We start from the raw sequence: 15489 nt of genomic DNA, 5'->3' as shown, positions 1-15489 counted from the left end.
AGTGATCTCATCGCCGAGCTGTTTGAGTTTTTCGGCCGGTTTTGTTTTAATTGGCGTTGGCGTGTCACTAATTATGCTGCCGCTGTGGTGCATTGTATGTGTGTTGTAGTCTTGTAGAGGTCATCTGGAGCAGAACAGAAAAGAAGTGTTCATCAGACACTGTTTGTAGTCTATTTCTAGAGTACTATAACATTTGAATGTAAAATTATTTTACTAACGGCATCAATGACGTACGTGTTTTTGTTGGTTCCGAAATATTAAGAGAGAAAAAAAATCAGATTATAAGACTGTTCCTCTACTATTCATCTTTTGGCCGATTGGTGTGCCCACTGGCACAGTCGGTTAACACGTCGCGCTACGTAGACCGTAGTCATGACCCATGCGGACTAAGCACCTGTCATGACCCTAGTCGAGCAGCAACCAGAACATTAAGACAAGAAAAAGGAAGATAATGCACAGCTCGACAGCTTAGCACATGCAAGACCGATGAAGCCCGTTCCTGACAACCAGTTATAACTGATCAGGGAGAGTGGTTAATGTTCTGATAACTAACGCTTCATCCATCACTAAGCATATATCCTAACAAACACTTAAGCAGATCATCCTTTTCTCTCTTTCGTGATCATATGACTGTCGAGCTGTGCAATCAAGAGTTGTGCACGTCGGGGGATTGAGCAGATAAAACCGCGATCAAGGATCAAACCGTTCCTGCGGCGCACGCACGTAAGGCGGTCAGCCCCCCCCCCCCCCCCCCCCCCTCTTTCTTTTCTGTCCGCACGCGTTCCGGATCTCGAAAAAAACACCCCAATCATGCGGCGGCAGCTGGAGGATGGAGGAGGAGAGGAGGGTGAGCCGAGCAGGAGGACGACGACTCGGGCACCACCCCGACACGGCACGTGCCGTCGCGAGGGCCCCCGCGCGCCCTCCCTCCCATGTGGATCGTGCGCCCCTCCCCCTACCCCCGCTTGTTTGTTTACTCGCTGACCTGGCCCACCGGCCTGCGTGCGCCGCGGTGGTACGTACGTGTACGTGCACGCGCCTCGTGATCCCGTCCCGTTTCGCTTGACACGAACACGGTGCTGGTGAGAGCGGTGACGCCAGCTCTCGATCGATCGGCTGGCTCGTGGCGAGCTGTGGAGGAACGGCCCCCGGCCGGCCTTGGAAGTTGGAACCGGTACAGCGTGCGCGATCTTTTTGTTTCGTACTGGCTCGGGAAAGGTGGTGCAAAGATTGGTCGCAGCAGCCGTACGGCTGCTCCAACCAAAGGCAAATCTAAGCGCATCGGAGGGCAAGTGCATTAGCTTTTTGCGACTGTGGTGCACTGGACAAAAAAAGTACTACTTGGTAGTGGAAAGAAATAGTTTTTTATACATGGATGTATATACACCCGTTGCTTTTATGCCATTTAAATAGTTATTAAAAAATATAAAAAAATTTAACAAGATAATTTAATATGAGTTATATCATATCACCAACATGCAAGTTTAAATTCATGTTTTACAAGTTGTAGAAAAAATAACAAAAACAATTATGAATATGCGTATAGTTAGTTTCAGTTTTATTGGTTTTTTTCTACAACTTATAGAAGTTGAATTTAAACTTGCATGTTTGTAAAGTGATATAATTCATATTAATCCATCTTATCAATTTTTTTATATTTTTAATAACTATTTAGATGACATGCAATTACACGAAACTGTTTACCGGTAGTGGAGAGGAGTGTTTACCGGTAGTGGAGAGGAGTAGTATACTACACAACACGGCCGATGAGGATAATACGCATGTGGAGATGACAGTTTGTAGTTGTACGCCACTCTATAGTCTATATACTTTCTACGAGTACAGTTTGAGATGATAGTTCCATGCACACAAGAAGGGGAAAAATCACCAGGTATTCTGCTTCGCGCCACATTTACCAACCGCTGATGTTTCCAGCTGATGTGACTGACCAGTGACAACTACTAGTACTACCAACGCCTCCGAACAAGGGAGGAGGAATTCTGTTATCCCTCTCGCGCTGCCTGCCTATACAAAACACAAGCACAAATCGAAGGCAGAAAAATGAAAATGAAAAAAAAGAAAACAAGTAGTACAAGCTTTGCTTACACAGGAAATAATTACTAACATGCAGCAGCAAAGAACTTGATTGATTAAGCTCTTCCCTTTTGGTCTCATTCTTTTCATTTCCATTTTGGAGATGGCGGCGTTTCTGCCATCGCTTTTTAGTTTTTACCGGGAGAAGACGGGGTTGAGGGTTTTCGTGAAGCCGTGGAGCGCGCCGTAGCCGCGGGAGCTGAAGCCGAGGCAGCCGAGGAGGCCCTGCCGGTAGGGGAGGAACGTCCGCCGCCGCATCTCCTCCGCCTGCGCCCGGTTCGGCGCCGCGTAGAGACGCTCGTGCGCCGCCGCTATCGTGGTCGAACGACGCCTGCCCTGCTTGCCCCTGCCGCGCCCCCGCGGCGGCTGGGGTTCTTCGCCGCCGGCGGCCTCCGTCGACGCTGGCGATTGTTGTTCTTGTTGTGGTTGTGGTGGTGGTGGTGACCTCGCCGCGCGGAGCTTGGCGGCGATCCTGTCTCTTGATGATGCCCACGAGGGCGAGAACGGCCACGCCTTTTCGGGCTTGGCGGGGGCGTCGTGCGCGTGGGCTCCGCCGGGCTCGCTCTTGCTGCGGTGGAGGAGCATGTCCTTGAGGAACACCCACCGCCGTGACCCGCGGACGGACGACGAGGCGGACGAGGACGATGACGTCGAGGACGAAGACGACGAGCGTGACGAGGCGGTGACCGGTGGCGTAGCCTCCTCCGACCCAGCCGAGTGCGACGGCGCCGACCCAAGATCCGGCGCGGGGACGAGCGCATTGAGCAGCTTGAGCCTCGGCGACGCGCCGCGGAGCGGCGACATGGACCGCGTGCGGCGGTGCACAGACCCGCTCCGCAGTGTCAGCTCGCGGCCTCGCACAGGCGCAGGGCGGCAGTCTCCGTCGTCGTCGTCGCTGCCGGGGTCGAGATCCGGGAGCGGGGACAGGGTGAGCGGCCGGATCTGGCCGTTGTGGAAGAGCTCATCGGCAGAAATCATGGGGCCGCCGGGGCCACCGAACTCGAACTCCGCGTCGCCCACGCCGCCGCACCCGGCGCCGTGCACGGCACCGGAGGCGGCCGAGGAGGACGAGAGCAGCAGGTGGTGGATGGGGCTGGCCGGGGCGCTGAAGAAGTACCCGCCGCCGGTCGCGGGGGACCTGCCGGGGCTGGACGGCGCGCTGGCGAAGGGGGTGGAGCAGCTGCTGTCGATGTCGTCGTCCATGGCGCTCCTCGGGTTGTGGTGGCGGGGAGATGGAAGGAACAAGGGTGGTGGGATTCCGGAAGATGGAGGGAGATGCGCGGGTGGCTTATAAACGGAGAGAGAGAAGCGGAAGGGCGGTGAAATGGTGATGGGATGGATGGGGTCAGCGGCGGCTACGCCTCCTTGGATTAGGTCTATTTACTGCTCGGGCTAATCTAACTTGGGCGGTGTGCCTACTGCCTCCACGTCTTTGATCCAAGGAATAGTCCAGCGAGGACGCGCCCCCACAGTACCAGTGGTAAGATCCATCTATATGGACTGTAGGGTGATCAGTATGGAGTAAAGTATCAATTTACTACATCATGTATTCATTTCTCTCTCGTTCTACCACCCGAAAAGCAAGATATATAAGCCTCCAAATACGTAAAACAAAATATCACATATAATTAAGGGGCGGGACGAAGAGAGAAATAAATAAAGAGTAAATTTTAGAAAACTATCTTAAAACAATATATTAAGGGTGTGTATTGTAAAATTACAAATTTAACATCAAATTTATCATAAAACTATAGATTTAAGTCAACGTGTCATAAAATACATATTTAATGTCTATTTTATCACAAAACTACAACTTTTGTAAAAAAAAAAAAGATAATAGTGAAACTAGTTTTGGGATAGAAACAATGAATCTATAGTTTTCTAAAATTTGGTGTTAAATATATGGTATTATCACATACAACCTTAAATATGGAGTTTTATGATAATGTTGTCAAAGCACATCTAATTTTATGAAAATTACTGACAAAAGACAACTCACTTCATCTCAAATAAGATCATATTTGTCCTCTCATTTTGTTCCAAATAAATTTATGTTTAAACAATCATTGTATTGGTGTTTATGAAAGTATTACCTCTGTTCCAGTTAATAAGATATCCTCTGTTCCAGTTAATAAGATATGTTCTGGTTTTTTTCTAGATTATATATATAAATACATTCATGAATCAACGATTATATATATTTACCTCTACCTTAACTTGGTACCAAGTGCACAGCAAATTCTAAAGAGAAAAGGCATTGGAATGGTCATATTCTCAGTATTTACAGCCATCTCCTCAGTAGGAAATTGTGGTTTCACTCCAGTAAATGAGAATATGATTATCTTTCAGAAGAACTCCGTTCTCCTATTGATAATTATTCCTCATATATATATATATATATATATATATAAAATCGTTGATTCGTGAATGTATTTAGGTAGAGAGAAACACCTTATAATATATAGCGTAGGGAGTATAACAAATGTATTGGAAATAATGACCAGTTACGTTGCAAATGGATGATGTGAATATTATTCTAGTATTTTTACTTTTATATTTATATGTACCAAGAGTGGGTCAAAATTTTAAAGTTAGTATTTTGTTGATGAAGAGAGTACAACCAAACTCTTATGTTTTGTGCAAGAAGCAACTTTTACACAAACTCAAAAAAGAAAAAAAGAAAAAAAAAAGAGAGGCACACTAACCTTTCTTTTCAAGGTAGAGCCTAGAAAAGAGTGGGTACCTGAGGACTGAGGTGCCAGGTATGCAATTTGAATAGTAAACTTGGTGCAAATGGATATAATAAATAGTATAAATTCTAGTGTATTGTATTTGTTTGTGTTAAACTTTTAATTCACATGTGTATGATCGAGATAAAATTAGCTAGCACACACCTCTACATTACGGGCTTTTTAGAGAGCCTATCAAAGTGCCGCTCCAATCTTTCCACAAAATATCTTAGTGTACTACTACTATACGTCCATTCTATGAGTTATATGTGTGAGGTGCAAATCTACATCACGAAAGATTATATTATTTTAATATCTACAAATTTGGCTTCATTAAATTTGGAGCTTCCAACAAGTTCATATGCATTTTATCTCGTATGCTATTTATAGCTATTTCATTATACACGAAACTTTAGATCTATTTATTATACTAACAGTGCAATATTTTAGTTTACATGGTTAGGTTACGCATTTTCGAACTAAGATGTAATTTCTATTTACAAACCCCCCCCCCCCCCCCCCCCCCCCAAAAAAAACACACACACACACACAAAATAAAAAAAATGCTATAACTATTTGCTTAAGGTACAAATGAAAGATAAATTCTATATGCGATTTATACAAATTTTTAGTGTATTCTCTCCATATTACTCAATAAATTTATACTTCACAGTGTTAAAGCGAATACCTCTTTGAATCTAACAACTTATCGACTGTGTTTGGACCTAAATGAATTCTAGAAGTTTTTATACATCGATTACGGTATTTATACTCTACTATATATTAGCATGTATTTAGTTATTTCTGTATAAAATTATTTAACTAAATTAAAGAGGGTATTTTTACGAGTTCAAAAAAATTGGTTTGATAATTTTTGGAGCATGGTGTAATTTCTATGAATTTTACGAGTTATCTAGCATTTTCTACAAATTACAAAAGTTAGAACTGTACGTACACTAACGTGGGCACTGGGCACCGAAAAGTTGGGCCGATCCCTCCGCACAGCCCAGTTCTCCCATGGGTGCTGGATCCTGGTTTTGTAGGTACCACTGAGACCGAGCTACTACCTCGGTTTACATTTAATAACGGAAGAATGTTTGATTTTTTTACAACATTTGATTATTCATGTTATTTAAAAATTTAGTATAAATATAAAAAATAAAATAAGTTCTTTTGATAACAAATTAAGTTAGAAAAAATAAATGATTTTCTTTAATTTTTTAAATAAGACAAATAGTCGAACAGGAGTAAAAAAGTTAAACATACGTTAAGTTACGAAACAAAGAGAGTATTTCGTAGGAGAAACTCATGTTTCCATCGTCACACGCCCCATGGAGAAAAAGCCAGTGTAGCACAAATACACAAATGTCAGTCTCACAGACTACTAACGGGTTGCAGGTATATGTTAAAAGTATATCATGCAGCAATCAACGTTAAACCCATCTGGTACAGCAGAGCTGAATCAGAACCAAATAACATCACAACAAATGCATGGGATTAGGTCCTAATTGCATTGGACAAATAATTCTAGCGCATACCAGGCCAGCGTGACCTGTCGGCACGCCCATGAATATGATCCCAACCTTCTGATTTATGAAGACCACATCACAAATCATGCTGCATTCCAGCAACGTGTGAGGCGCAAATAAATTCCCTAGTGTACTAGTACAAGTAACAGACTAACAACTGTGAAATGCCTTAATTAGCAGGTAGTACCACTGTGAAATGCACTATTAGTTATTAGCCAGTATAACAGTGTCACTAACATTTGCAGTCCTTAATACCATAGACTATGACTTATGACTACTACGGTTTATAAGCAGTAACTCCGTTGAAATCATCTCAACCAAGTGTAGCAGATTCGGTATTAGAATTGATTGATTACTATCCAGTCTCAAATCAACATATATATAACTGATTTGGACAAAGTCTGGTGGACAAATCAAATAGGGATGGATATAACTTAACGAAACAAAATTACACAACAAAAACAACAACGCTCGGGGTCAAATTACAAATTTACACTCCTGCCTTCGTCTCACAAAGACGTCGGTGATCACTTCGTCGAGCAGTGAGCTCAGTATTTCCCTCTCCACCTCTTCGCCTGTCTCAAACTCCTCTACCCGGAAATCGACCCATGTGCCCAGCCCGCTGCTCATGTCCTTGTCGACTAGTTCATCTTCCACCCAATCGCCCATGCCCTTCCAACCACTGATCTCATTGCAGACTTCAGTTTCTATGTCCCTGCTCATCACGGCCAATCCTTTGCTCCATGCTGCATATCCTGCCCGGAAGTAGGTGAGCCGTCTCATCTTCAGGCATTCACTTACGCAGTCGAACAGGAGCCTTCTGTGCCCTATACGGTCCAAATTATTTTTCCCTTGTGTATATAAGTTCATGCTTTCCAATTTGTCGAAGACGAGGGGGTCCAAAACCGATACATCATCTTGACTGATAAATAGTGACCCCAGTCCACCTTTTGTCAGGTTGACATTGCCTAGAACATCCCCAATGTACTCCAGCTCAGAGTTTCTTGATTTCTTTGAACATTGGGTGATATCTGAGATGTCCGAGGCATCAATTGAGGCCGAGGTGTCCGAAGCATCAATCGATGAAGAAGACACTGAATCCGTTGTCTTGGTCTCAGTATCCACTAATGGTGGATTGATCAAGAAATTCCTTGGGAGGTTTTTAACTTCAGACGATGACGAATATCCTTTGCTCCCTGTAAAGACTAAAGCATGATTTAAATTCAGAAAAAGGTCAGTGGTACAGTTAGAATTAAAAATTACAGTATTTCTGATATGTTTAAGTACCATTGCTGCTGCCTGAGCAGCAATCCGAAGACCAGCAACTCTCGCTTAGAAAGGTTGGTTCAAGGACAGAGAGGGGACTTAGATCTTCATTCTCCTGTTCTTTCCTTGTGTTGCTTATACTGCTGCATTCTTCGGGTTCCTCTACCTACATGAAATAGAATTTCTTCAGACCTAAAATAACCCATGCTAGGAAACGCTACAGAATAAAAACACTGCCTGTTAATACAACTTATCAAGACATATGTGCCATAACATGAGGAAACCAACCGGTCATGCACATAATAAGCAAACTGTTCCTCCGCCCAGATGAAATGAAATTTCCTTGGAAATAAAATAATAAGGAAGGATATGCCACATAAGCAGACATACCAGAAAGGATTTGCTGCTAATAAATCTTATAAAAGAATGATCTATCTGCCACAACACAAGGAAATCTACTGAACATGGATATTGATAAGCACCGAGAAGTGAAAGATAACAAGCACTACAAATTAACTATATGGCTCCATGCCACCACCTGACTACCCCGAGAAGCAAAATATTCGAGGGTCAAGGAGGAAAAGACAAGCATAGTTCTCAAATGATAAGGGTGGATTATGGAAACACGTAAATACACTCATAACGTCTATGTTCAACACAACAAAGAGTTCAAAACAGTAAACATGCCTGCCAGCAAAAGGTTGCAGCTGTACCATGATTTTCAATCACACAATACATATTTAAGCAGGGAAGCTCGATATTTCTTAATAAACATCACGGTGGTCCCAGAAGGGAGCGCATGAGTGTTCAAGCATTGAAAATAAATATTTCTAGTAAAAACATTAGGCCACAGAAATGCTATGTAAAGCTGCATGGACATGCTAGCCAGATTTTCAATTCTAACATTGAGGGCAAGGCCTTCAAAATTTGTGTTACAGAAAGAAATGGGCTGTCCAAGTGACATAAAGCTAATTTAGATGTCAACAGCAAAACATCAATATAGAGTGAAAAAAAATGGCTATTCCTGCCAGCATGAGAGGATTATTTTGTGCTAACAGAAGGCAGTGTTTACCTGTAATTGGCTTCCACGGAAAATTTGGGCTTTGGTTGATGACTGCGCTGATTGGCAATAATCAACATATTGAGAAGATTTTACTTCAGAAGGGCTGCAGTCAAATACTCCACTTTCCATATCCCAATTGCTGGAAGAGGAGACCACAGGCTCTTCTAAGGAAAAGGTAGCAGGCACAAATGTGTCACCCCTAGTAAAGTTGATGGATGGCTCAATCTTTGATGCTAGCTCCTTCAATTTCTTTTCTAGGAGAAGGCTCAATGCATCACCGTTTACAAAGTTCAAGCCTCCTGATGAGAGTCCTTCAGACTTTTTGTCTGAATCATCCTCATTTATGGCATCCAAGCTAAAATTACCTCTTGTATCCCACTTCCCTGATAGTCTGGACGGTCCAGCTGATGGTTTAACCAATGGTGAGGTAAAGGTAAATGACACTACATCTGTAGAATCTTTACTATCATTGTTCCACTTAATGTGCTCATCCATGACAACATTAGGTTGAACTTGCTTCTGAATCCTAGCTGCTGATTTTTCAGGCACGAACGTACCCTTCTCATTGGTGGAGTTCCTCTCTATCAAGCGTTTCTTTTGTGGAAAGTCCTTGTTGTTTGACGATGAACCTTCCTTGTCACCACTTATGCTTTCTATGATGTCCTTTCTGCTGCCACCTTTAGATATTTTGTTTCCGTTCTTCAGCTTCCCAGTTGAGCAATCTCCAGCCATCTTTCTACCTTGCTGGCTTGACACTGATTTGTTTGGTGCCGACTTTCCTCTGGTAACCATAGAATTTTGTTTCTGGTTGTTTTGCCTAAGGACAGGGGAGGAAGTACCTGATGATGATGGCTTCTTCTGTTGCTTGTTCTTCTGGCCATTAGACTGGCTCCTAAAAGGTTGGCTTGTTCTGAACTCATCACGTTCTTTCTGTCCTGAATTTTTTCCAGAAGAACTCAATCCTTCCCTTTTTTGCACATTGACCTTTGCCTGCAGTGCCAACGAAATAGACTTCCCCTTGTTGTTCTTTGAAACACCAGGGTTATTAATCTCATAAGAATCAGATGAAGTTCTAAATATAACAATATCCTCTTCACTGGAGTTCCAGCTCCGGTTCATTTGCTGCCCCCTTGAAAATCTCACATCAGGCAGCTCAATAGTGGTCCGTGATGACTGCAGCTGCCGAGAAACTGCTCTCTGAGAAGCTGGGATATTCTCCCGTGTATCAGAAACCCTCAAAGGAATCCGCGCAGGACTGTATGAACAGATTTTCTCCCTAGAACTGACCTGTGGCCTCGGCTCAAGAATCTTGGCTGCTGCCTCCATGATTTGGGCCGCATTTCTTGCTGAACTGAATCCTGGATTCTTGATAGGAGATAACAATCTGTGATGGGACATTGGTAAGGGTTTGGCCGACCTCGGCGGCAGTGCTTCTAACTGGAACCTCTCAATTGGGCTGCTTGGCATCTTCTGAGCTCTCAGATCCAATGGCTTCCTCATGTAGCCGTCAACTCTTCGCGGCACATAGCTGAATTGGTCACTCCCGGAGTACTCTGGGCTCCTCTTTAGGCTCTGGCTGTCCCTGAACGACCGTGTGTCACGGAATGGGGTACAGTACGGCTCCGGGACACCCGTAGAGGGCATGGCATCCAAGCCCATGAGCCTGGCCACTACCCCTGGCGCCTTCATCTCACGCCCTTCCTCATCAGTCACCGAGGAAGCGCAGCTGTAGTCGCTGCTCCCTTTGAAGCTTGACACACCAATCCCCTCGTCGTCGTCAATCTGCAAATACACGATCCCAAACGCCTGTGAACACCACCAGTCCCACAGCGTAATGCAAATCACAGCAGCAGAGAAAGGCCAACGAGAGATCAGAGATCACATACCAAGTGGAGGCGCCCAGACGGAAGGGTTTCTTCGCCTCTCTTGACAAGCTTAGCACCCTCTGCGAGCAGATCACACGGCTAAGAAACCACGGCAACAGAAGAAGAAGAAAGCGAGCGAGGCATTCTAGCAAACACCTACCGGGCGAGTTGGAGAACAGCTTCTTCCGGGACTTGCGCTTCCAGTCAAACAGGTTGAACAGCCCACCCCCGCCACCACCACCTCCTCCGCCGCCGCCGCCAACCTTTGCTCCACCCTTCTCCGTCCCCATCGCTCCACGTCTACTCCCCTCAAATCCCAAAAAATCTCTACTTCAAATCAAAAACTCTTCTCCCCTTTCCTCAGCATCCGATCCGTTCCATCCCCGCAGGAAAAAAAAAATCACCGATACAGCAGCCTATCACAAATCAACAATAATTAAAACCAACCACAGCCGAACAGAAAACCAACGGATCGGAGCACAAACACCTCATCAATCGATCGCGGCGCAACACGCCTTCCCAAGCCTAACAATAGAGTGGGGGAGAAGAGGCCCTCGGGGGAGTACCTGCTCTACCGACGTGGAGCGCCGCAGCTCGGGGGGAGCAGGCCACCACCACCACGACCACGAGTGGTATTCTCCGCAGCAGGAGCAGCGGCTGCGGCGGCGGCGAGGCGAGAAGCGGAGGCCGGGAGCATCAGATCGGGGAAGCCATTAAAGGCGGGGCATTTATGCCGAGGGGAGTCGATCCAAAGATAATAACAACAGGCATGCACAAATGGAGGGTTTTTTTCGAATTCGGGGGCGGGCCCCGCCCTACCGTTGAGAGGGGAAGAGGTGGCTGACGGGTGGGCCTCCCGCGAGCGTGGGTCCCACGTGTCGGTGATCGACAGCCGCGCGCCGTGGCGTGGACGGGAGCAGGTGGTGGGTGGTGGGGAAAACGATGAAACAGGCAAGCGAGGCGACGGGGCAACGCAACGGCTCTTTTCAAGCGCAGGATTTCAAATTCTTCTAGGTGCGGGAGGAATCGATCCCATCACGAGGCGGGCGCGCGAATCTTGACGCGCGTGATGGACGGTCAGGATGTGGCGTGGTCCTCCGCTTGGGCGGTGACGTGGCGTGGTCCTCCTCTGAGAGGGCGGAGCTGGATGGATGGTTCGGATCGAGTCGGAGCCCGAGTCAAACACAATCTGGGCGGTGGGACCGGGACTGTTTGAAAAAAAAATGATTTTGCTGGGAGGGGGTTGTCGCGGAATTCCTGTATGACAGGTGGGGCCGGGCCGCAGTGTGCCGTTGGTACTGTTTCGGCTGCGCATGTGATGCGCTGGTGGGTCCGGGCGCATCCTCATTGCATCGGCAGTTCAGCAGCTTCGGCCGATGCCCACCGGATCGATTTGAATCTTGGGATCCAGCGATTGGTATCGTGCACAGCCTTTTGTAGCCGATGCATGGAATCGTAATCCTGGTCGTGCAATATTTACGTGGTATAGATCCGATCGGGTGCGACTACTCAGCCATTGCGAATAAGAAAAACGTAGCAATAATAGAATATACCTTGTCCAGTACTAAATTTATGTAGAAATTAAAATACATATGAAAGTTGAAAAACAACTTTTGATTCGTACAGAGAAGAAATAAAAAAAATTAAGGTAATGAAAAAAGAAAATATGAGGTCCTACTTTCTTAGGTTTATTTCTCTCAAAAATCTCTATAGCATTGTCCAAACCACATTAATTTTAGAGCAAAAGGTAGGAAGCAATCATTTGTTTAAGATGTTTTTATAGGAATGTTTTCCATACTAGCTGAATGACGGTTCTTTATAAATGATACAAACATATTATGTTATTCCTAGAATAAATAGAAAAATATCCATATCAATTTGATTTTATGTGGATATACATCTAGATTTGATTGATTTTTAATATTACAAAGTTAAGAGGGTAAGGAGTAGTTGGTCCACCACCACTAGCTATGTTTTTATAGTAGTAAAAATGATTAAAATCCTCCCAAATTTCTATATTGTCCTCCTAGAAATCAAAGGGGGCTGAGTGAAAAAAGGTATAGTTGCTGGTAGATGAATTATAAACCGATATCTTTTGAGTTTTCTTTATTGGCTCAACTGTTCCTTGCAGACGTAGTATTCTTTAAACTTGATGGAAGTGGAGTACAGGTTCCATTCTTCTCTATTTAATTCTATTAGCTTTTTTTCTTAGTTTTTACACGCATGTTTTCAGAACTACTAAATAAATAGTATAATCTTTTTATGAAAAAAAAATTATATAGAAGTTCATCATTTGACCTTTCTAACTAGATTTTTTATTTTGTAGCAGTTAATTTCATAGTTCATACTATTAAATCGCTATTAAAAATTTTAAAAGTTTTCATTTTTAATTTCATATGCCTAAAAACCGCAACATTGGTAATATCACCTAGCCGGTTTGCCTATGTAATTTTGCGTAAGCTAGTTGAATTGGATCTAATACATAATTCTTAGCTCATGTTTTTTTATACCATTAACTTTATCCCATAATAATTGCGGCATTGTAGTTCAAACTTGATTTATAAGGTTGAAATTATTATAAGGCGGAGGTAGTAGTTAGTATTCAATTTATTTGGTTTACAATACATACTAAAAGTACCATTGGATCTAAGCTACCGTACTTTATAATTTAGTCTCTTCGTAATATAATTGTTTAGATTTATTTCTCCAAGCTATAGGATAATATGGGTTTTTTTTTCTCTGGATCATAAGCGAACATAGTTATAACCTGTAGGGCTAGCGCCTATACAAATTCCTAATGCAAATGTAAAATCATTTGTATTCTTCTTCACATGGTTGTCTTTAACATGTGAAGTCATTACCTTATGAACTTAATTAAAATCGAACCTTTTTGTTAGGAAGATTTCAATTTTATAGTTTTTAGAAGTTCAGCCATACAATACCAACCATATATTAGACACTGACGCATGGTGTGTGCGATGTGAGGACCACATGTCAATGCCTAATACCACGGTTTTTAGCATCAAAAAATCCTATTGGATGTTCCTACTTTTGCTTTTGTACAACAGATTCAACGTGGCTCTGCATTATGGTCATGTTTAGTTTGCAAAAACTTTTCTTAAAAATATCACATCGAATCTTTAGACAATTAAATGGAGCATTAAATATAAATGAAAATAAAAACTAATTATACAGTTATGGGGGAAATCGTGAGATGAATCTTTTGAGTCTAATTAGTACATGATTAGCTATAGTAACCACTAACCAACATGTGATAATGACGGATTAATTAGACTTAAAAGATTCATCTCGCGGTTTATAGGCGAGCTGTGAATTTTTTTATTCGTGTCCAAAAACCCCTTCTGCCACCCGGGCAAACGTTCGACGTGACCCTTTTGCCAAAAATTTTTTGCAACTAATAAGGCCTAAAAGAGAAAATCAAAATGTCATGTTGTCCTTGAAACCTCAAGTCAAACAGGTACCATCTCCATTTTTTCCCTACCTCACACATACAGGTACAAATCTATAAAGACTAATATGTCCTTAACTTTTTCAAATGTTACTACAATTGTTCCATATGTTTTCAAATCCCAAGTCATGTGTTCCCTAATTTACCAAACTTTACTGCAATAATTACTTGAAAAATTAAAGTCTTTGTAAGACAAACAGGGGGCCGAAAAATACAGTATTTATGGGACGAATGAAGTGATATTATCATTGTTGTTTGGTCGTATTTACATACTTGTAAAACCATGTCAAATCATGAACTCAGAACTTGAATCTGGTATTTATTTTTTGGGGGAGGGGGGCATGTTCTTGTTCTCCATCTCTGCTTGTTATCGCTCCGATTCCTCTTGCCTCTTCTCCCTGATTTTCTTCGTCTGCTCGTGATGTAGCCTGGGTTCTCCACGATGCTCTCCTTGTGTATTTACTCTTCGAATCATGAATAATTAACTTTTTGCCACTTTTACATTTGGTCCCAATAAATTTCCTACTGGACCCACATGTCACAGATACATGAGGACGCACGTACCATACACGGTGAGTGACAAATATGTGATTATCTTTTTTAAGAGTGGGATAGAAGGTGAGGAAGATACAGAGCTTGTCGGTGATCCAACCGAATCGCCACCGTCGTCGCCACCGAGTTATAATCCACCCCGCCCTTCCCTTCCGCACCATGCTTACAAATACTGCCCCCGACTGCTATCAGCTACCCCGACAGGTCGGTCTTTGAATAACATAGGCCAAATTCATGTACACCTATTACACCCAATCTACACCAACCACACACGCAACTGGGCCGTTTGAGCCGTCTTTCTCGGCTCAACATCTTCCCGTTTGTGGAGACTTGTAGGTCCTAATTTGCATCCTCCTTGTTCGGGCTTTTCACACCATCATCCTTAACATAGATCGCTAAAATATGAAAATAAAAGTTCTATTTAAAATATATTTTTTATTAAAAAAACCAAACAATTACCGCTAAGACTTGGATCGGGACAGCGACGAACCTGCCATCCTGCGTTGATCGGTGTGCTGCTCCACAGCTAGTGGAGATAGCAGGGAACATTTGTAATCTTTTTATTTTAAGAAAGAATATGTTTCCGAAAAATCGTGGGAAAATGTATATTTTTAAATTTAATTCCAAATACGGTTTACACTGAACCACGCAACTGCGTGTCCTCCTGCGCATCTAAAAGATGCCTCGCCCTTCAAACTAAAATTTCTTGTCCTTGTCTACTCACTTATTCTCAAGGCGCACAGATCAAGTCCCAATGAACCAAACCAAAATCGAACTCAAAGAAAGAAAAATTTAAAATGCTATTGTCCAATATTGTACGTATACAAGCTACTACTCTGGATGTATTATCTGTTTTCTTTCTGTGTATGAATTGAATCAACGAAACAAAACACAAAAAATGGATCTTTTGGGGAATAACCAT

The 15489-nt window shown here is 43.2% G+C and overlaps 2 protein-coding genes across 3 annotated transcripts; both read right to left on the bottom strand.

Annotated features, from left to right (window-relative positions):
* Positions 1 to 2006: 2006 nt before the first annotated feature.
* On the bottom strand, positions 2007 to 3419 carry LOC102700043 (formin-like protein 1). The gene has a single exon (XM_040522219.1). The coding sequence runs from the start codon at positions 3295 to 3297 to the stop codon at positions 2230 to 2232; it is 1068 nt and encodes a 355-aa protein (XP_040378153.1). The 5' UTR covers positions 3298 to 3419; the 3' UTR covers positions 2007 to 2229.
* Positions 3420 to 6660: 3241 nt separating this feature from the next.
* LOC102699767 lies at positions 6661 to 11219 on the bottom strand. Of its 2 annotated transcripts, none has more exons than XM_015835771.2 (6): positions 11113 to 11219; positions 10707 to 10962; positions 10568 to 10626; positions 8691 to 10463; positions 7640 to 7784; positions 6661 to 7557 (listed from the first exon to the last, which is right to left on the bottom strand). In XM_015835771.2, the coding sequence occupies exons 2-6, from the start codon at positions 10834 to 10836 to the stop codon at positions 6830 to 6832; spliced, it is 2835 nt and encodes a 944-aa protein (XP_015691257.1). In that variant the 5' UTR covers positions 10837 to 10962; positions 11113 to 11219; the 3' UTR covers positions 6661 to 6829. The 2 variants fall into 2 exon arrangements, with proteins under 2 accessions (XP_015691257.1, XP_015691258.1); XM_015835772.2 differs by having other exon boundaries at positions 6661 to 7548.
* Between the last annotated feature and the right edge of the window lie 4270 nt (positions 11220 to 15489).

This window comes from Oryza brachyantha, chromosome 3 (assembly GCF_000231095.2).
Source record: "Oryza brachyantha chromosome 3, ObraRS2, whole genome shotgun sequence".
Taxonomy (NCBI): domain Eukaryota; kingdom Viridiplantae; phylum Streptophyta; class Magnoliopsida; order Poales; family Poaceae; genus Oryza; species Oryza brachyantha.
Note: the sequence above shows the minus strand (reverse complement) of the source record. Positions and strands in the feature narration are given on the sequence as shown.

Excerpts from the sequence above, each read along its gene's own strand:
- LOC102700043 (XM_040522219.1), bottom strand. The coding sequence starts at position 3,297 with ATGGACGACGACATCGACAGCAGCTGCTCCACCCCCTTCGCCAGCGCG.
- LOC102699767 (XM_015835771.2), bottom strand. The coding sequence starts at position 10,836 with ATGGGGACGGAGAAGGGTGGAGCAAAGGTTGGCGGCGGCGGCGGAGGA. Across the intron at positions 10,464-10,567 it reads CGTCTGGGCGCCTCCACTTG|ATTGACGACGACGAGGGGAT; the intron begins GTATGTGATCTC and ends GTGTATTTGCAG. Across the intron at positions 7,785-8,690 it reads TCCGTGGAAGCCAATTACAG|GTAGAGGAACCCGAAGAATG; the intron begins GTAAACACTGCC and ends TATTTCATGTAG.